The sequence below is a fragment of the Carex rostrata genome, chromosome 9 (genome assembly GCF_964058835.1).
Source record: "Carex rostrata chromosome 9, lpCarRost1.2, whole genome shotgun sequence".
NCBI classification, from domain to species: domain Eukaryota; kingdom Viridiplantae; phylum Streptophyta; class Magnoliopsida; order Poales; family Cyperaceae; genus Carex; species Carex rostrata.
Genome location: NC_135926.1, coordinates 5833227 through 5855197, shown reverse-complemented (window position 1 = coordinate 5855197; position 21971 = coordinate 5833227). Strand labels below are relative to the sequence as shown.

The window sequence follows — 21971 nt, the reverse complement described above, 5'->3', positions numbered from 1 at the left end:
CAAGTAAATTGTTTACTGGATCGTGATATTGTACAGTACAGCATCATATGTGTAATTGGATGGTCATGATGTATACTGCCAGATGCCGCTCGTGATTATAGAAGTTAAAACAGTTTTAACTCTATTTACCAACATAACACAGATCCTATTGGGTCACACTATATAGGAGCTATTCGGAGAATCTTACTGATTAATTATAAATTGATTGTAATTAATATTAAGATGGTTATAATTAAATTATATTTGTCATGTAAAATGACAAAGCAAAAACTAATGGTTATAATTAGTTATACTTGATATAATTAATTATAATTAATTATACGTCATTTAGAATGACAAACAGAAACACTGGTTAGTTTATAAACGTGTTTGACATGTTGTATAAAAATTACCAGACGAAAACTGCAGACGAATATAATTGTACATGACAATTATACATATTTGATTTGGATAGTTACTATTTACTATTCCTTTGGGTTAATGGGTTTAGGATCCATTAAACAAATCCAACCAATATGAAATAGCAAAATCCAAATTGGATACCTCTCCAAAACCGCCACAAAAGGGCAAATTGGTAATTTTGGCAACTTCAGGGGTATTTCGGTCTTTTACGAACCTCCTCGAATGCCTATAAATAGAGGGGCATAGGTGAAAGAGAAAACTCACTAATTCACGTGCTAATCTGATTACTTCGTTAATTGGAATTTCTCTCTTTCTCGGTTTACGGTTTTTCGATCGGTGAATAGTGTTTTACCGAATTTCGCGGTATTTCAGATTTTGCTTAATAGTGAATCTGATTAACCGAAAGTTCGTGAATAGTGTTCTTACGCCTTTTTGGTGAATAGTGTTTTTGCTGTATACCGCGGTTTATAGTATTTCTGGCAAAAGAAATAAACCGCTCTTTGGTTAGTCCTGGTGGATAACCAATAGAGGTATCACACGTGTGATACTCCGAGTCTATTTCTTCCCTGGTGTAGCTCTTCTCGCTCATCTGCATTCCAACTGTGATTTGGAAACAAGGTATAAATTGTTATATTAATCTATTTAATTGGTAAATAGATTTAAAGCTTTAGAAAATCAATTATGGAGTAGATCTGTAAATAGGATTAAACGGATCTTCTTGATTCATTTAATCCGTAGCTTAAGTTAGATGTAAAAATTTTGTTTTACTCTTTCCGCACCTTAAGCAAATAAATGGGTTTGAACCGTCAAAACCCCAACATACTTAATCAATGGGTTTGAACCGTCAAAACCCAACACTCATCTCATCCTAACTTCTTTGGATCTTTTGCATAACAAAGCGATTTCGAAGCGGGACTACTGCGATTTCAAGTACTAAACTATGTAATCAACACAAATGATAAATCACATAAATTAACAATCAAATCTCATAAAACAATCATAATAAAAGCAAATAACCGAATAAGATACAATTAAACAAATTCATGCATTGACCTAAACCCCTAGAAAGATATCTACTCTCTCTTGGAGAGATCCATTACAAAAATTGGCAAAAATAAGAAGAAATGAAATAAAGAAATGATTACACCCTTTATTGGATCAAAACCCTCAATCTTGCCACTTCCTGCTCGAATCTCCTTCTTCTCCCTCCTAGAAAAGCTTTCCTTGGCTGCTGAATTTTACGCTAAGTGTGTGTTGCCTTGAATGAGAATTAACCCCCCCCCCCCCCCCTTTTATAGCCAAAGACTATGCCCAATCAAGAAGCATAATTGTGGGGTGAGTGGGTGCTATTTTTGGATTGTTCCCCAGGCTGCATTGTCTAAGTTTAGTTGTAAAAATGCGTTTTTGGTGCGCCAAAAATAGAAAAACTGTCAAAAACACGTATTTCTGGCTGTCTAGGGCCGCACTGGAGGTGAGTGCGTCCGCACTAGGTTCAGACTCTTTTTTTCTGTGAAATGATGAGATGCTGAAAATTCGTCTAAGTACTGAGTGCGTCCCCACTGGATCCAAATTTTTTTTTTAATTTCTTATGTTGTAGATCTTCTCGCTAGCTTTCCGAAAAGTGGTCATATGCCCAAAACGGAGTTACGAGGCAAAAGTTATGGCATTTTTAAGTTCAGGCTCCATTTTTGGCTGCTATAGTGCTACAGTGCGGCCAGACCACCCGCATTGAGTTCGGACTTTTTATGTGCAACCAGATTTCGGCTGCATTGAAATCCGTGCATCTGCACGGATTTTGATGCATAGCTTATTATACCTTTTTCAAATTGGCGCGCGTCTAGATATCCATCTAAGTATTTAGTGCGGCCATATCGCAAACCGTCCGTCCGCGCTGAGCATTTTTCTTCGGTTTTCTTCATTTCCTGCAAGTTAAAACTAGACAAACGCAGTGATCCTATGTATATTCTATTCACTTTATATTCAAAATGCAAGATATTTGGTGTTATTTCGTGATAAAAATCAGATTGAATATGTATATAATTTAGGCCTATCAAAATCAGCAGCCATACGGATCAGATATCGGATGGATATGTATATAATTCGGATAATTAAATAAATTACTAATATACATTCTAGTAAAGTATAATATCTAAATATAGTTTTTTTCATTCATTAATTAGATCTAATATTTTTCATAATAAATTTGTTGGATACAAAACATATATCATATTACCAAAATATTAGTCACTATTCATCTCATAATGTTATATTGTTAATCAGAATATATCAATTCAAGATCAATAATGTTTTTTTTCTCTAAGCATATAGGACAAAAAACCAAAGAGAGTCTTGAACCAACTACATTAATGATCATATATCAATACCATGCAACTAAAATATAAGTAATAAATCATTGGTATTTAACAAATCATTTCTTGTGGAGTAGAGGTGTAAACGGTCAGATACAGATAGTTATGGATAATTAATTATTAAACCGTATCCTTATTCGTTGTATCTTATCGGATACGAATACGAATGCAGATACATATAGTTAATTATTAAACAACATCCTTATCCGTTATAACTTTTCGGATATGGATACAAATACCGATAGTCTTAGATACGAATACATATTAGATAATTTAAGTAATTTTTCAGATTAAAATCCGAACGAAATCAAATAATTTCTAATTCGTTTGCACCCCTATATAAAGGACTCAAATTTTTATCCCGCTCTGGGCCCCAAAATCTTTAGGACCGGCCCTATCACTTACTAGGTATGCTGCCCTACTATCTTGGTTTTATTGGGTGTCCCATGGTAAGGCACGACAATGCGACATTCGTCTGCGAATGTTAAGATTCCCATGTGTACTTTTGTTGATCCAAGTAATGATATCACTGACTAAGGTCTCCACCACTAATCTAGTATTTGTATTCGTCCTTATCCTAATATGGTTAGCCTAATGTTAACTATCTTTCCATGTGTGGCCATCACATGGCAGTCTCGACTAACAAATAAAATCAAGTAAGAACGAACATAAAGCGCAAAAGCAATCAAATAACAAAAGACTAAACAATGATCAAAATAAAATATATATCAAAACATCATGAGTAACAAGGTTTACTACCAATCCTAAGAATCTAAACATAGCTGCGGAACAACATGTTTACAATAGAGAAATAAGAGAGATACAACCATACACGAAGTACCCTCCTACTTAATCTCTACACACTCCACTCTTCTCACTTAAGAAATTGAAAACATAAAAGATACAAAGATAATGTCATGTTCAATCCACACACTCCACTTTTCTCACTTAAGAAATTGAAAACATAAAAGATACAAAGATAATGTCATGTTCAGTCGAGAGGTCTTTTATAGAAGCCAAAGGGTGTCTGGAGATGATTGGTGGCCAAGTAATTTGATCAAAATACAGCTGTCAAGAAGTTCACCAAATGGCGCCTAAGATATGGTCCATACTAACTGGTACAGACCGTATCAGCCCTGTACAGAAGTTAACGCTCCAGATTATGCATAAGAAGAAACATAGTAAGAAGAGAAGCACCATGGTGAACAAGATCTAGAACTGAACCGGTTTGGGGTTTAGGATTGTTTTTGACTCGCTTTTGTTTTGAAGTTATGTTGGCTAGCTCTTTTGTGTCTAATTAGAATATTGTATGTTTGAATTGCTTTGTTTTGAACTTATGTCGGGTTTTTCTTTTATTAGGTAGCTATTTTCTTCAATTGATCTCTTTGATGCAATCTTGTTAGTCCACTAACATATATATAACATATATATGTTTCCTAAAAGAATAATTATAACAAACCCCCCACTCTCATCCCCCCATTTTCCCCGCAATCTCTCTCTTCCTTAACTGCCATATATCCCCCCACTAATTTCCCTAAAAGTTTCCTTTTATCCCCCCCACTAATTATAAGAAACCCCCCACTCCCATCCCCGCATTAATTATGCCTTCCTCATCAATTCCTGCATTAATTATTCCTTTAAAAACAATATCTGCATTAATTATACTGTTATCTAAAAACAATTTCCGTTAATAATGCTTATTTGTTAATTGATGTTCAAAAAAATATTTATCATTATTTCTGAGAAGTATTTATCCTTGTAACATAGAGTATTTATCCATGTAACATAGAGTATTTATCATTATGTTTGAGAGTATTTATCATTGATGTTTTACTGTAAGTTGCAATTATGTCTGAGAAGTATTCATCTATGCAATACAAAGTATTTATCTATGTAACATAAAGTATTTATCATTATGCATGAGAGTATTTATCATTGATGTTTTACTGAAAGTTGCAAGTATGCATGAGAAATATTTATCCATGTAACATAAAGTATTTATCCATATAATGTAAAGTATTTACTCATGTAACATAAAATATTTATCATTATGTCTCAGAGTATTTATCATTGGGTGAGGGGATTGTTTATTTAATGGTCTCCAGTTGTGCGGGGACGATTCAAAAAAAAAAAAAAAATTTGTGCGGGGACAATTAATGGATTGATTTATTCTTTCATAAATAGATATCATTGCATAGGGTTTAATACCTGACAAATTCAAGTTAAATACTTCGATGCTTCAAGTTAAATACTAACAGTTTTTTAAACGTTCATTAATGATTGAGTGGTCCCCCCATGTTTAATGGTCCCCAGTTGTGCGGGGATGATTCAAAAAAAAAGGAAATTTTGTGCGAGGACAATTAATGAATTGATTTATTCTTTCATAAATAGAGATCATTGCATATGGATTAATACTTTGAAAATCGAGGATAAATACTTTGATGCTTCAAGTTAAATACTAACAGTTTCTGCGGAGTATTAATTATTGAGCGGTCCCCCCCCATGATATTTTTGGCAGTTTGTGCGGGGTTTTCTGCGGGGATAGACCTGCGGGGATTGTTATCAGGGTCCTTCCTAAAATATTGATCAATGAGAAGATAATGAATTTTATTTCTATCTAATTATGTGTCATAATGCTTGTAATTAACATATTTGTCTTCTAGAAATTAAATTGACTTCTTATTAACCAGTAATCAATGTGTTGCAATATAATACCAATTACAAACGATATAGTAAGTACAAAATATCATAAACTCATGCAAGTACCTCTTTCCTTTCATCAAAGTATAATAATGTAATACTTTTATTTTCTACGGCACTTAACTAGTATTTAAAATTATAGTTAAGAGCTACTATTATGAATATTTTTGTTGGCTCCTTAAAAATTAGATGGTCTTTCTTAATATTTTGTTAGATATTAAAATTCTAACTAGCAACCAGACATGTTATCGGACGGACAGTAAAAAGAACTGAACGATGAAATGAACTCGTTAGATCAGAGCGTTATTTGTCATCGGACGGTTCCCATTGGATTTGAAGTCTCGATTTAATGGCCACTTGGCCAGCAGCCCAGCAATAACAACAATGGGGATGTCACGTGCCAGGTTGCGCGCTCTCTCTCTTTTTCGCACTTTCTAGTAGGTCGGTCTCTCTCTTTTCTCAATGCGCGCGACCTCGAAATAGAAGCGCCGAGAGCGGGACGACATAATGTATACCACTGAGAAGAAGCCGACTGTTTGAGGATCCATTCGCTACCTCTGTCTCCACCGCCATCATCAGAAATTGAACCAAGAATCTCTCTCCAACCCCGTCTCTCTCTACCTCTCCTTCTTCCACTCAATATATTATTCTTCTTGCTCTTGAGAAAAAATTGCGGCACCATCGCGAGAGAATTTGGCGGAAAGGTATAAGTGAAGTCCGGCAACGAAATCTCGAGCCAGGCACACACACTCTCTCTGTCTCTCTCCTCTCAATAATGCTTCGATTGTGCTCTATGCTCGAAGTTAGTAACTTTAAAGCACCTTTGTTGCAGTACGAGAAGCGAGAAGTGATTACAAAGTACGATCTACGCTGCAATCTCAAGGCAGTTCATCTGCTAAAATCAGAGACTTTTTGCTTCATCGCTCCCTCTTGGCGTCAGGTTAGGGTTTCATTCTCGCGACGAAATGGATAAATTACACTGGAGCTTCCCCGATGGGAATATTTCTGATCATATCGAGAGGCGGCGACTGGATTCGATTAAGGTGCTTCGCTTGTTTCCCTCTTTTTGTTTAACGTGATAATTTTTCTTTATCTTTGAAGATTCTGTGATTATGTTTTTTCATCCTCGCTTTCTTCATTTATCGAGCTTAATTGTCGTTTTTTAAATGAATTATGCTGTAGTATGATAGGAACACTACGGGAGATTAATTTATGCTATTTTTTGTACTCGCCACTGTGATACAGTCTTATTCAATTTTAGTGTGGTGCAAGATGGATAATTGTTTTCCGGAGAAGGAATAAATTAAAATTATTTGCTGACAGATAACTTTCATATTTTTGAAAGATCTAGTGAATAATCATTTAACAAATGTAGGAGAAAATTTTAATAATACCATTCTTAAGTTTTTTTTTTAAATTGAGGAACTTGTGTCTGTGTTTATGTTTGAGGATAACAGTACGCTGACCTTGAGGATAGAACATTTTGTATAATTAGGTTTAATTTTTGGCTCTGCTTGGAAATTTAAGCTGATAATTTTCTATGTCGAAATAAAGCTCACAATATCCATTGATACTTTTCTATATCTTTTTATCTGACAACAGCAGCTTATTTTTTTGTCTCAAATTTCATAGGGAACAAACAGGAACTTGCAATTTCATTCCTCTCTGGTGCAAAGGCTTGCCTTGGAAAAAGAGATGGAGGTACATTGACCACTTATCTCTTACTGTATGAAATGTTGGTAAAGTATATAGAAACAAAATATAATGATTTTTTTTAATACCTTTTGTGCATTGAAGAAAGTAAGTAAAAGTTTTCTTTAAGCACAGATGTATATTAGAATTAAAGAATTGTACTGCTACAAAAGCTAGTCACTAAGTGCTCGATATTTTTCAACAAAATTTGTTATGATCATTATATTAGTATCTAACAAGTTGCAGAACCTTATTATTTCCAGGGCCACCTTGGCTGTGTCAATGCTATTGCGTGGAACTCCAAGGGTTCTCTCTTGATATCGGGTTCTGATGACACAAAGGTAAGTGTGTATACAGGCCATATTTTATCCTTGGTAGAACCGATATCGTACACTTTAAACAATGCTTCCTTAAGTTTAGTGGAAAACTAATGGCCGCATTATTACAGATTAACATATGGAACTATACTGATAAGAAGCTTCGTCATAGCATCGATAGTGGCCATTCTACCAACATATTTTGCACCAGATTTGTACCAGAGACATCTGATGAGGTGGTAGTGTCCGGAGCCGGAGATGCAGAGGTGAAAATAATGTTTTGTTGATTAGGATTACAAAAATAGAATAGAAAAGAAAGGAAATGATTGTTCGTTTTATGCTAGGTTCGTGTTTTCAACTTATCTCGTGTGAGACCGAGGGTTCAAGAAGTTGCTCCTGTACCTGCCGCTCTGTACCGATGTCACACCAGGAGGGTTAAGAAACTAGCTGTAAGTAAACTCTAGTTAATACTGTTACCAGTTAAATTAGCAGCAAAATGCATATCGGTATCATTTAAAGAAATGTATTGTGGTTAGAAGGAGAATTAAAAAGAAATTAAAAAAAAAACAATTAAAATGAAGTTACGCGCACAGTGGAAAAATTATAAAGAACCCTTAAAATGCTGGTGTCTTTTCCATTGCAATAGTTACTTTAAACTGCCATCAGTTGTGGTTTACATCTCTTGATGCATGATGTGCAATGAACTTCTTACCTTTCAGACCTGAAGAACAAATGATTTGGCCCCAAATCCGTACCATCACTATTAAGACCCATGCCCAGTGTTGGCCTATTAACCAGTTAAACTTTGGGACCTACCACAGAGAAAAAACCTCTGGCCGATCTGCTTTATGTTGTCACCTGCCATGGTGCCACAGAATACCCTCAGTGTGCTAAACAATCAACCCCTTCTAGTGATACACTGCATACTTAGTTAGGCGTGGGAATATTCTTGATCTGGTCAATGAGAGGGAACAAAGCAATGGGGCAAGAAGAGAAGAGAAGAGCCAGGTCTGAGAGGGAAGATTTCTTACCCAATGGATCCAGCAGTCCTTAAACCTTGCCAGGGAGTAGTCTTTGTTTGTTGTTTGTTGGATGAGGAAGAGATAGACCTAGGTTCAGAAAGAAGAGCTGTGGTGGGTGGTTGGTAGGTAGGTGGCAGCTTCCTCAGACGAGGTTTGGAATTTTTGGGGAACTCTGGTTTTGGTGACACACACATATCTACAGAGAGAAAGAGAGAGAGATCCATTTTATGCTTTGGTTATTCTTTAGACAGATGTTTTTTCTAATGAGAATTATTTTATTAGGTGGAGGTTGGTAACCCTAACATAGTTTGGAGTGCAAGTGAGGATGGCACTTTCAGACAGCATGACTTTCGCGAGTGCTCTTCTTGCCCTCCTGCAGGGTCCACCACTCAGGAATGCCGCAATATACTTGTATGTCCTTTCTGTCATTTACATATCCTGGTTCCTTCCGCTTTTTTTATTTTAATTTATTTTATTATTAATATTGTCTATTTACTTATTGAGTTGTTATATTTTTTTTTTGGGGGGTGGGGGGGGGGGGGGGGTGGGGGTTGTGATGTGAACCTAGAAGGTAGGACAACTTGGATAGTAATTTATGGTAATGAAGTCTGTGTAGATTGAAAACTGAGTGGATAGTAATGTACATTTATATCTTAATCTGTATATAACATAATAAATTAGTGCAATTTGGTGATTTGGAAGAAAAGTAGATTTGGCAAAAAGTGAAGAGGGGAAGCGAAAACTTCGCATTTTGGATTTGGTCAATAATTGTGTAGATATGTGTATCCTGTTCGGTTCTGCCCTCACAGTGCTTTTTTAAATGCATGTTCTCCTTGCATTATGTACACCAAATCATATTTATATCCTCTCATCATCATAAATATCCTTTTCTGCATCTTTGTGGATATGGATGCAAGTTAAATCAGATGATACCCAATCCATTTACCAGCCCCGCATGTTTTATTTTTATTTTTTTTATGAAGTCTGAGTAGGATAAATGCAATGTTTTGACCTGAATGTAGACCAGGTATGTTCCTTTTATAGCTGCTTCGAATTGTTTTTCTAATTTGTTTTTTCTGTTAGATTGATTTACGTAGTGGTGCCAAAAAATCTTTGGCGGCTTTTCCAAGGCAATGCTTGTCTCTTAAGTCATGTGACATCAGCCCCACACGGCCCCATCAAATTCTTGTAGGCGGGAGGTATGCAACTAGCCTTTTGAGCACATCTATAATTTCAATGTGACTAGGTTAGTAGATGGGATACATGTGGTCTCCCTTTAAGGGATTGTGTACTTGGAGATGAATCCCACAATGAAAAAAAAATCATAGTCACTCTTAGCACACTACAGTACTAAGAAAATGCATATGCTTATGTCACATCTTTTGAAACTGTGCAGTGATGCTTTTGCTCGGTTATATGACAGAAGAATGCTCCCTCCTCTTAGCTCATGCCGTACCACAGCTAAGCCGCCTCCTTATGTCAACTATTTCTGTCCAGTACACCTTGCTGAGCCTGTAACTTACCTGTTTTTGTTTCCTTTTTTTCTCATTGCTTATCCTTTTTCTTCTTTGATGTAATCCCTTATAATGCAATTATTTTGACAATTATGGCGACTTTTCTTAAAATGAATTTGAAAAGCTTTAAAATCAGAAATTAAGTTCATCGTTTTGGTGTGCCGTGCACCGAATTTCATGATTTTATGGGTCGCTATATATATACCATATAGTCATGCCTAAGTTGTTGGACTATAAACTGAAGCTTTATTTATGATGATCGTTAAATAGTACAGTTAAATTTTCAATGAATCTCAACCTTTATTTTGTAACAATGTGACAATTTGTAAAAGATTGCATTGTTTTCTTTAACAGAGGAAGTCGAGCTTGCACCTCACTCATGTTGCATTCAGTCCGAATGGTGATGAGGTTCTTTTAAGTTATAGTGGTGAACATGTGTACCTAATGGATGTTACCTCTGGTAAGCAATGTAAAATAATGTATGATATCTTGCTTTTAGATATGACATCATGAACTTTCTCATAACATCTCTCCTTTGTAATTTTAGATAGCGGTAAGAATGCGATGAGATATAGCACAGGTGATATTCAGAAGTGCTTGTATGTTCCACCATTCCCAGCAGTGCCATACCAGCCTTCATCTTGGCCAAGTATTTCCGTAAAACCTTCAACAAAATATTCTTCGCAGAAGGTGGGACAAATTATCTTTCATTTAATTTATTTTATTCTATTTTTATCTTCTTAAAAAATAGCATAACCCTGATTTGACATTTCTTTTCTTGTAGCTTGAGGTGCGAAAAAAATTGGTGCAATTTGCAACCAAATGCTTGGATAATTTATCCGATTATTCATCCGATTATCTGTATGGAATAGATGCTTGCAATGAGGTGCTTGATGGAAAAGGTCCTGACATCGGGTCTTCATTAAGGCATGATTGCTTGTGCATTAGAGCTGCTCTTTTGCTAAAGGTTGGTCTGCATAAAGTTGTCATTTCTGTTTTTCTCTAAATCTTAGGTGGGTAGTTGATCTAAATGATAGATGTATATGGAATATGGTCAGAGAAAATGGAAGAATGATGCATACGTGGCTATTAGGGACTGTAACAGTGCTCGCCTGTTGGATGCTTCTTCATTCAGAGCACATTTTCATATGGCTGAGGCTCTTCTTCAGGTAAACTCTAAGTGCATGAAAACTACTATTTCAAGAGTCAATATCAACAACAACAAACAACAACAATCAAGCCTTTAGTCCCAAACGAGTTGGGGTAGGCTAGAAATGAAACCCAATCACAATTAAACAATAAAGATAAGTAATAATAAAGTAGTCATAAAATAAAAGTAATAAAAATAAAAGTGAAAGTGATAGTAATAATACTAATACTAATATTAACTATATTCTACCTAATCGTAGAGGTCAAAATCCTAAGCTTACATCCCAGACTCTAACTTCCTACTCCTATGACCTAAGACCTATAATACTATCTCTAAATAATCCCTAACCAGCATTAGGTCATGGTTTTGGTACGTGGATCGCTAGCTGATTATTATTTCTTGTTTTATTCTAGTTGGGGAGGCTGAAGGACGCTATGTTATATGCCAATGCATCAAGCAATCTAGTGCCATCCATATCTGATGCTAGAAAAAAATTAGATGCCTTAAAAGAGAGCATTGCTACAGGTTCTTTTATTGCAGAGTAGCTAGAAATCTTTTTTTAAATGTTGAAGACTCCAATATATTTAAAGTTCTACTATGCCTGGAGCTCCGTTTGAACTTGCTTGTTTTAGCACAAGTCTTATTAGCACAAGACACCTCATAAATGGCCTATTAGACTTCCACTGTATGCTACTAGAATATTATACTTAGCATGGTAAATTTTTACCTCTAGGTTTGCTCTAGTGTTACAAATATTTTTCTATTATGGAAGAGTTAGTCTATGCTACAGCTCCAAATCCCCATTTAAGTTTAAATTGGCAGATCTGAACTGCTTATTGAAATATTGCTGGAGACCAATATTTATATTTTTTTTAATTTTTTACTATTTTTTGAATCGCAAGATAATGGTGCTATTCTGGGATAGATTTGGTATCTTAAAATCTATGTTTTCTCGTGAATTATCTTAACCTTATGGTGTTCATTTTTAAATCCTCAACATTATCGTTTCAGCTGAAGCACAAAAGGGAAGAAGGTTGCACGAAGATGGTACATCCAATGGGGTGAATCGTGCTAGGATTAGATCAATAAGCGATGTACTCCTGGCTGCATCTAACATGTCGGGACCATCCAGCCAGAGGGAAGAAGAAGAAGAAGAAGAAGAAGAAGAAGAAGAGGAGGAGGAAAATGAGTATTTCTCTGACTATGATAATGAAATGGAACTTGATTTTGATGCATCAGTTTCTGGTGAAGATACTGGTGAGAATGAGATTGATTCAAGAGTCGTGCGCGGTAGTTTGAGTGTACTGTTGCATAGAGGTAGTGGTAACTCGGGCAAGGATGAGTCGGTTGCCAATGTCTCTTCTTCTGATGATTCTCTGTCTCAGGTTTTTCACATTCATTGCCCTCTTTTGTCCTTTGACTTCTCTTGGGTAGGGGTGAGTAAATTGCTCATAACTCTCTCATTAAAAACTCACTTAAACTCGCTCATTTATCAACTCGCTTAAACTCGCTCATTTACTTAATGAGCGCGCATGAGCATGCCCCAACTCGCTCATAACTCGCTCATTAAGAATTTGCCACATCTAATCCCTGCCACATTCAATCCCAAATAAATTTCTGCAGCACTAAATTTTGTAGCATTAAATCAATGAGCTTAATTTATGCAACATTAAATCATCTTTGCGGCCTTCCCTCATTAAATCCCTATGTCATATTCATACATTCATATTTTTGTAAAGTCGGCAGAACAAAATCGATGCTACTGTGGAGAATGTAATATGTTGATTCTATTTTGTCAATTTTTGTTGAATTTTTATTCTATTTTATTTAAATAAATTATGACAATTTGTTAAATTTTGGTACTCATAACTCGTGAGCCGCTCATAACTCGCTCATTTAGTAACTCGCTTAAACTCGCTCATTTACTTAATGAGCCGAGCATGGGCATACCCTAACTCGCTCATGCTCGCTCATTAATCACCCCTACTCTTGGGCATCAGACTTGCAAATGGTGAATGAAACCAAAAGCCTTGTTTTGGCATCTTGCATCAATTAGAATGGTGACAAGATGACTCAGTTCAATGGAAAAGTTCTGTTTTCTTTTTTAGTCGTGGGCTACAGTTGATCTCTTTATTATTGCTTATTCTGTTTATGCATTATTTTTTATTCTGTTCCTGTAGCTTGTACCAATTTATATTCTTTTTTTTGTTTCTGTTAAATGCAGCCTGAAGTAGCAGTTGATATGAAGCAAAGATATGTTGGGCACTGCAATGTAGGAACAGATATTAAACAAGCTAGTTTCCTTGGTCAAAGGGGTACTCTCTTTATTATTTCATGAGTTGTTCTTTTTAGAATTTCAGTAAATTTTTTAGTGGGTTGCAATAATTAGTGTTAAACTTGGTCACATGAGGTTGTGCAACCTCTACATTTCTTGTAGGGTTATTTTTCTCATTGATCACCTGTTATGTTATTGATATAATTGAAATATTGTATCTAAAGCATGATAGCCTCTGATGTATTTAGGAGAGTTCATTGCAAGTGGAAGTGATGATGGCAAATGGTTTATTTGGGAAAAACAAACTGGAAGACTTGTAAAGATGCTTGCTGGAGATGAGGCCGGTAATGTTGGTTTGAAAAAGCACATTCTATTTTTCTTCCTCTTTTTTTGTTTCCTATATTCTCTTGTGCATTCCGAAATCCAGATTTCATGACTTGTATGTCTTGTAGTGGTAAACTGCATACAAGCTCATCCCTCTGACTGCGCTGTTGCAACCAGTGGCATTGATAACACAATAAAGGTTTATTATTCTTGCTTGATCTGCTTTTTTCTGTACTAGACATTACCATTATTTGATGATGTTATCATACAAGTGACTCCTGGAAAATTTGGATGCGTCAGATTTGGACTCCAATTGCGGGAGCAGCATCTCGGGTTGCAGGAGGTGCTGCAGGCCCAGAAACATCAGATGTACTAAAAGCAATGCAGGTTAACCAACGCCAGCTCAGCCACAGCCGTGAAATCATGCTGTATGTCTGCTTCAATTCTGTTGACTAAAATCTATGGACTTTTTTGTGAGGAATATCTTTAATTTTCTGTACCATATATATGGCAATGTGCAACGAATTGGTGGTCAAATAGGTGGCCAATAAATTTTCAGCATGTCAGTCTGTTGTTTGTGACGTTTTAGGTTACGCAAATGTTTTTAGTGAGGGTTATATACTTATATCGTATAGTTCACATTCTCACAGTTAATAATGATCTCAACAATAGAAATGGGAAAATTAGAGAAGAGGGAGTGTGCCAAGGATAATTCTGGTGATGGGTAATTTTCTTAGTATTCTATTTCACTTTATAATGGGCTGACTTCATTATTATAGACCACTGGAACTACTGGAGAGGATCAGGATGCATGAGTTCACTGAATCTTTAGAATGCACTCAAACCTGAGGTAATCCACCATTTTTATTGGGCTGTTAACCTGTGGGATATAAAACCTTTAAATTACATATTTCCGGTAAAACTTAAAACTCTACAATTCCAAATATGCCACTTAAAAACATTTTGTATTGTTTATTTTCCAAAAGTGCAACTCATTAGTTATATGCAATACATCCTTTCAGATATCATATTAAAACTATTTAATAGCTTACGTGAATATATAAACAAAACCAAATTGAAACTTAATGTAAGACATCTCTATTGACACCATTTCCTCGTTACTTCTCTTCTGTGAAATAGAATTGTATTTTATCTCATGTAGGGCTTTGAGAATTCAACAACTAATACTTAATTTCATCAGAGAAAACCAGCAGGTTTCAATTTAAATTAAAACATCTATCAGATAGATGTTAGGATGCGTCCAATATTGGCTGTTGGACATATGTTAGGTGATTTTTATTTTCCTCAATGTTTAAAAAAATGATGCTTTTTTTTATCAATCCCTCATGTAGTTGTTGTCTGAACTGATTTTATTCATTTGCTAAATCTATCAGTACAAGTTGTGTTAAATCTATTAATGACAAATGTTTTCGCCCAAAACTTTTAAAACAGAATCAAACTGCCTTTTTTGGCTTGATACCTGTTCTTTTACCAGAATATTTTGTTAAACTGAACATTTTTTAAATTTTTTTGTATAATGTGTGATTATTTTGCGTGCTCATTGGCTATTACATTTGTGACGATATGTTGGCTTTTGTTATAAATTGATACAAAATGGGCTTTTGTTATAAATTGATACAAAATGTTAACACTGCCGGGGAGTAACTTTATATAAAGATATCTGATTTAGTTCAATTGACAGTTATTTCATTTTTGAAATGTTTACAATGCTTTCAGCGGCAGTTAATTTAAATTTAAAATTTTAACTGATATACAATTAAGTCAACGTTGTGAGTGGCATCCATGTAAATTCCGTTCTTGATTATAATATTCTGTTTCCTTTTTCTTTCTTGCTATGTAAGCCTTGTAGGTTTATTATCTTATAATCTTCCTTGTATCTTTATTTTTTGTGCTTGCAGCTAACAGAAATGTTATGGAGAAGTTCGATATCAATATATTTCCGGTGTACTTAAAAAAGTGTTTTGAGGGTGCTATCTTAAAATGTGCAATGAATTATTCTTTTTTAGGAAAACATGCTTCCTGGGGATGTCACTACGAAGGGATCAACCCCCTGTTTCTTTATCAAGCCAATTACTGTAAAATTTTGTACAGAGAAATGTCATATGTTAATAGATACGGTAGTGCATGTTTGTAATAAAAGCTGCATCATAGTTGCTCATGATAGTATAGATTATTCAATCTCATTTATCAGGTTGTTTTGTGATAAAAATCTTAAAAATTGGCTTAACGGTGAACTTCTGGAAGATTTGCATTGATCGGAAGCAAAATTAATGAGAATAGATTTCATTTCAATAGAAAAGAAATTATTAGAATAGATTTAGAATTGAATTTTGTTGATTGGAAGGGTCAAGGGTTGAATTAGGGCTGGTAAAAAAGTTCATAACTCGTGGATCGCTCGTGACTCGCCTCTGGCTCGTTCGGCTCGTTCGATAGTGGATTGAGCTGTTAATGAGCCAGCTTGACTCAAAACTCGGGCTGAAATAACCAAGCTTAGCAGGTGGATTGTCACAAGTTTGATAGTGGATTGTCACAAGTTCAAGTTGGGTTTTTGTCTTGGATGACCTAGGTCCAGTTCTCTCAGTTCAAGCTCGGGCTAGAATTAACAAGTCGAGCTAAAGTCTAGCTCGTTGACAGCCCTATGTTGAATAGTATAATAGAATTGAATATTTGATCATTAAAAAAATTCTAAAAGTTCACTCAATTTACAAAGTATGCCATCGAGTAAAAGTTGTTGCTTCTTCCCAAACTAAACGAATTATAGAGTAACTTTATCATTCTTGGAACAGAACGAGTAAAAAAAGTAAATCTAACTTTTAAGCAAGGTTCTAAATAGCGATTATAGCGGCATAGCGGGGAGACAAAAAAAAAAGCTATTGCGAATAGCGTAGCTATAGCGGAAGCTATTACACATAACGATTTTTCCTTTTCAAACTTTATATTCTATATTTCTACTAATTATCAACATAATCAATATTAGAGAATTGATGTAACAACTAAATGACAACTAATCTAAGTCTATACTTTTTATCAATTACGCAAATAAAAATGAAAAAAAATCTAAAAAGTAACATTATTTAATAGTTTATACTTCATAGTATTACATATTATAATAGACAAAGAGCAATTAATTTTATAAGGTAAATAAAGTCAATATACATATTTAAACATTTTATAATTATAATAATAATCAAAATCAACTTTCAATTAAAACGAACCATAATAATTTTACTAATGAATACTATAAAAAGAGTAATCAAAATGAATAATTAGTATTTGAATATTTCTCGATATAGAATGATAGAATAAATCACAAATAAAAATAGAAGCATATAGTTTGGTTTAGTATACTTATCGTAGAAGACCATGTAGCATTAGAAATAAGAATAGAAGTACAGAAGTCCATATAAATTGCAAAAAAAAATCATGTAGCATAGCAGTAGCTATAGCGGGTCTCATATAGCGGTAATAGCGGTCAGCTATTATAGCTATAGCGGTCGTAGCTGACTTAGCGCAATTTTATCTCATAGCTTAGAGTTTATGGTCCGAAAAAGCTATAGCTAGCTATTTAGAAGCCTGCTTTTAAGTCTAGGCCGAAGTATAAATTCTTCACAACTCAGCTAGATTCGCACTTCAACTCTCCCTCCGCTTCTTCTTTTTCTCCTTCAACTAGGTCTTCTTCAGCAAAGTTGAAACTCGCAGCTTCTCTCACTACGACATGGCAGCGGTGTAAAAGTAGATAATAACGTGGGCAGCGACATAATTTCATTCTGGCAAAATTGTTTCTTGTCAAATACCTTCAATTTCGTTGTGATGTCATTGGAGGAATTTTTCCCTCTCAAATCTTTTCAAATCGTGTCATCTCCTTTTGATGCTTTTATTCCAATCAAGTAAAGAGAGAATTTCAATTCTATTTCTCGTTGGAGCATAAAAAATCTCATTCCGATCAGGGGTTGAAGTTTTGAACAAGTTGCGTAAAACTACAAGATGTATCTGGAAATTTAAACAATATTAATATCCTGCCGAATCGCACAGGTTACTAGTTCTACTTTTAACTAAAGAATTATTCTTAATCAGCAACGTTTTTTTTAACTCCATTAATTATGCTGCTTGAAATCCAACCCTTAAACTGCACAGTAACTCGGCACCAACGTTTCTTTCTCTGAGCCATGTTTCTGGTACTCATCTCTGGGTCTGATCAAGCACAAATGCACAATCCATTTGCAACTAGGGTGTGAATCGTTCAAGTCTCTGAAAACGTGTTAAGCATGCTGTCTTTGAGCTATTTTGATTATTCAGAAATTTGAATATTGGATTTCGGTCCAATTCTGATCTGGAATTGGACTGCCAGTTTGATGGATCCGTATCATCCCAGAATTGAGCAAATTGAAACGGACGGCCCAGATTTAGATTTACTCTCAGCCGGTGCCTATTCGAGATAGCGCTGGGGGGCAATATTATTTTCAATGCCGCAGAAATTTACTGAAAACAACAGTTTTCAAACCAGCTTAATAAATAGTAAAAAAATTTCAAAAAATATAAAATTTGGTCTCCAAGTAGATTTTAATATAGATTAAACATCTAACGGTTTGGATTTGTTGTTTGAACATCACACGGCTAAATATAGCCCCGGCAGCACCTCCGCTGAAATGCTGCTGGCAGCAATTTAGCCGGGCCCTATATATATATATATATATAGAGAGAGAGAGAGAGAGAGAGAGGGGGGGGGGGGGAGAGTAAGGCTATCATCCTTTGCAAATTAAAGTGGGTGTTTTAATTTGCGCTCATATATCTAGTTTTAAAGTTCAAAACGTCGATCCGAACCGTTCAAGTTGATATCCATATTAAATTGTACTTGGAGACCAAATTTTATATTTTTTTTGATATTTTATTATTATTTTTTTAGAATGTTTCAAAATCAGTGTTTTTCAAAAAATTATGGACCATTAAAAACAGTGATTTTGAAAAATTCTAAAAAAATAGTAAAAAGTTTCAAAAAAAATATAAAATTTGGTCTCCAAGCACAATTTAATATGTATATCAACTTGAACGGTTCGGATCAACGTTTTGAAAATTGAAACTAGAGATATGAGTGCAAATTAAAACACCAACTTTAATTTGCAAAGCATGGTAGCCTTACTCATATATATATGGGTGCTATGGATAGCATAAGATTATTTGTGCTATGGCCTCAAAAACTTATAACTTCAAACTTTAATTTAAGTAGTTCAATAAATTGGATATATAATAAACTTGTAAAATACTAATTTTTACTATTTTTTATGATTTATGAAAGATAACAAAAAAGGCCTAAAATATTGATAATTTTCTTTTATTTTTAGGCCATTTTAGGTCATCTTTCGTAAATCATAAAAAATAGTAAAAAAAATTCAAAAATTAGTATTCTACAAGTTTATTATATATATAATTTATTGAGCTACTTAAATCGAAGTTTGAGGTTTATACAATAAGTTTTTGATACCATAGCACGGATGGCCTTATGCTATCTATAGCACCCAAGCTTACTCATATATATATATATATATATGAGTTGGGCTACGGTGAGTTGTGAAGTAAAGCGACTATTTTACTTCACGCTCATATTTTGTAATTTTAAAGTTCAAAATGTCGATCCGAACCGTTCATCTTGTTCTCCATATTGAAATGTGCTTGGAGACCAAATTTTACATTTTTTGGAATTTTTTTACTATTTATTAAGCAATTTTGAAAGTCGCTGAAAAAATAGTAAAATTTGGTCTCCAAGTACATTTCAATTTGAATTAAACATCTAACCGTTTGGATCGGTCGTTTGGACTTTCAAAATAAAAATACGGCGTGAAGTAGAAACGCGTTTTACTTCGCAACTCACCGTAGCCCATCACACACACACACACACACACATATATATATATATATATAGAGAGAGAGTAAGGCTACGGTGTTATGGGTTGCATAGAGGGCTACGGTGCTACGGCTCAATATTCGAGTTTTCAAAATCCTAACGGTCGATCCGAACCGTTCATCTTGTTCTCCATATTAATGTATTTGGAGACCAAATTATACATTTTTTGGAAATTTTTTACTATTTTTTTAAATAGGTAGAAAATCAAATATCTAAATGGTGCAAAAAAATTTAGATCAAGTGATTTTCTATCTATCTAAAAAAATAGTAAAAAATTTCCAAAAAAATGTAAAATTTGGTCTCCAAACACATATTAATATATAAAACAAGATGAACGGTTCGGATTTTGAAAACTCGAATATTGAGTCATAGCACCATAGCCTTACTCATATATATATATATATATATATATATAGAGAGAGAGAGAGAGAGAGAGAGAGTGACTAATATGCATCCGATAGCATATGGACCGAAGTGCTACCGGTCCAAATTTGAAATTTCCAAAACCAAAAAGTAGATCTGAACCGCTCATCTTGTTCTCGATATTAATGTGCTTGGAGACCAAATTTTATATTTTTCTGAATTTTTTTTACTATTTATTAAGCCAATTTGAAAATTGTTGATCCAACGATGGCTTAACAAAACAATGCCACCGTTGGATCAACGCTTTTCAAAGTGGCTTAATAAATTGTAAAAAAATTCAGAAAAATGTAAAATTTGGTCTCCAAGCACATATTAATATGGAGAACAAGATGAACGGTTCAGATTGACTTTTTGGATTTTGAAATATCAAATTTGGACCGGTAGTACTTCGGCCCATATGCTACCGAATGCATATTAGTCACACACACACACTCTCTCTCTCTCTCTCTCTCTCTCTCTCTATATATATATATATATATGAGAAGGGTTCAAATGCACCCAAATTTTTGTGCACCCAAATGCACCTTATCCTTTTTCTCCGTTTTCAAAGTTCGAATAGTCAATCCGAACCATTAGATGCGATCTATAAATTAAGATGTGCTTGGAGACCAAATTTTACATTTTTTGGAATTTTTTTACTATTTAGCCACTTTGAAAGTCGCTGATCCAATGGTCCAGAAAATGTAAAATCAGCGATTTTCAAAGTGGCTTAATAAATAGTAAAAAAATTCTAAAAAATGTAAAATTTGGTCTCCAAGCACATCTTAATATATAGATCGCATCTAACAGTTCGGATTGACTATTCGGACTTTAAAAACAGAAAAAAAAAATGATTTGAAAGATAGGGTGCATTTGAACCCTTCTCATATATATATATATATATATATATATATAGAGTTAGGCTGGGGTGCTATGGATAGCATAGTGGCCTCTATGCTACGGCTCAATATTCGAGTTTTCAAAATCCAAACGGTCGATCCGAACCGTTCATCTTATTCTCCATATTAATATCTGCTTGGAGACCAAATTTTATAATTTTCTGAATTTTTTTACTATTTATTAAGCCACTTTGAAAATCGCTAATCCAACGGTTTTACTGTTTTGTGCAGCCACCGTTGGATCAACAATTTCGTAAAATACTTAATAAATAGTAAAAAAATTCAGAAAAATGTAAAATTTGGTCTCCAAGCAGATATTAATATGGAGAATAAGATGAACGGTTCGGATCGACCGTTTGGATTTTGAAAACTCAAATATTGAGCCGTAGCATAGAGGCCACTATGCTATCCATAGCACCCCAGCCTAACTATATATATATATATATATATAGAGAGAGAGAGAGAGAGAGGTTGGCTAAGATCAGAGCGGTAGTTCGTGAGCTTTGGTGCTACCAATTCGTTTTTTAGTTTTCAAAGTTGAAAACGTCGATCCGAACCGTTCAAGTTGTTCTCCATATTAAATTGTGCTTAGAGACCAAATTTTACATTTTTATGATTTTTTTTACTATTTATTAAGCCTCTTTGAAAACAGCTGATCCAACGGTGGCTTCTGATTTTACTATTTTGTTAAGCCACCGTTGGATCAACGATTTTCAAAGTGGCTTAATGAATAGTAAAAAAATTCAGAAAAATATAAAATTTGGTCTCCAAGCACAATTTAATATGGAGAACAACTTGAATGGTTCGGATCGTCATTTTGGACTTTGAAAATTGAAAAACGAATTGGTTGCACCAAAGCTCACGAACTACCACTTTGATCTTAGCCAACCTTTATATATATATATATATAGAGTAAGGCTTGGGTGCTATGGATAGCATAGCGGCCTACGGTGCTACGGCTTAATATTCGAGTTTTTAAAATTCT

At 34.6% G+C, this 21971-nt stretch overlaps 1 protein-coding gene across 6 annotated transcripts; it reads left to right on the top strand.

Annotated features, from left to right (window-relative positions):
• The first annotated feature begins 5854 nt into the window (after nucleotides 1-5854).
• On the top strand, nucleotides 5855-15995 carry ASG2 (transducin family protein / WD-40 repeat family protein). Of its 6 annotated transcripts, none has more exons than XM_078308403.1 (21): nucleotides 5855-6175; nucleotides 6304-6514; nucleotides 7104-7172; nucleotides 7427-7504; nucleotides 7612-7746; nucleotides 7825-7929; nucleotides 8785-8913; nucleotides 9586-9701; nucleotides 9899-10016; nucleotides 10371-10476; nucleotides 10564-10706; nucleotides 10801-10983; nucleotides 11075-11185; nucleotides 11580-11691; nucleotides 12178-12551; nucleotides 13391-13481; nucleotides 13690-13785; nucleotides 13894-13964; nucleotides 14066-14193; nucleotides 14545-14615; nucleotides 15685-15995. In XM_078308403.1, the coding sequence occupies exons 2-20, from the start codon at nucleotides 6437-6439 to the stop codon at nucleotides 14612-14614; spliced, it is 2313 nt and encodes a 770-aa protein (XP_078164529.1). In that variant the 5' UTR covers nucleotides 5855-6175; nucleotides 6304-6436; the 3' UTR covers nucleotide 14615; nucleotides 15685-15995. The 6 variants fall into 6 exon arrangements, 4 of the variants coding, with proteins under 4 accessions (XP_078164529.1, XP_078164531.1, XP_078164530.1 ...); XM_078308405.1 differs by having other exon boundaries at nucleotides 5874-6211; nucleotides 15793-15995; XM_078308404.1 differs by having other exon boundaries at nucleotides 5874-6211.
• The last annotated feature ends 5976 nt before the right edge of the window (nucleotides 15996-21971 follow it).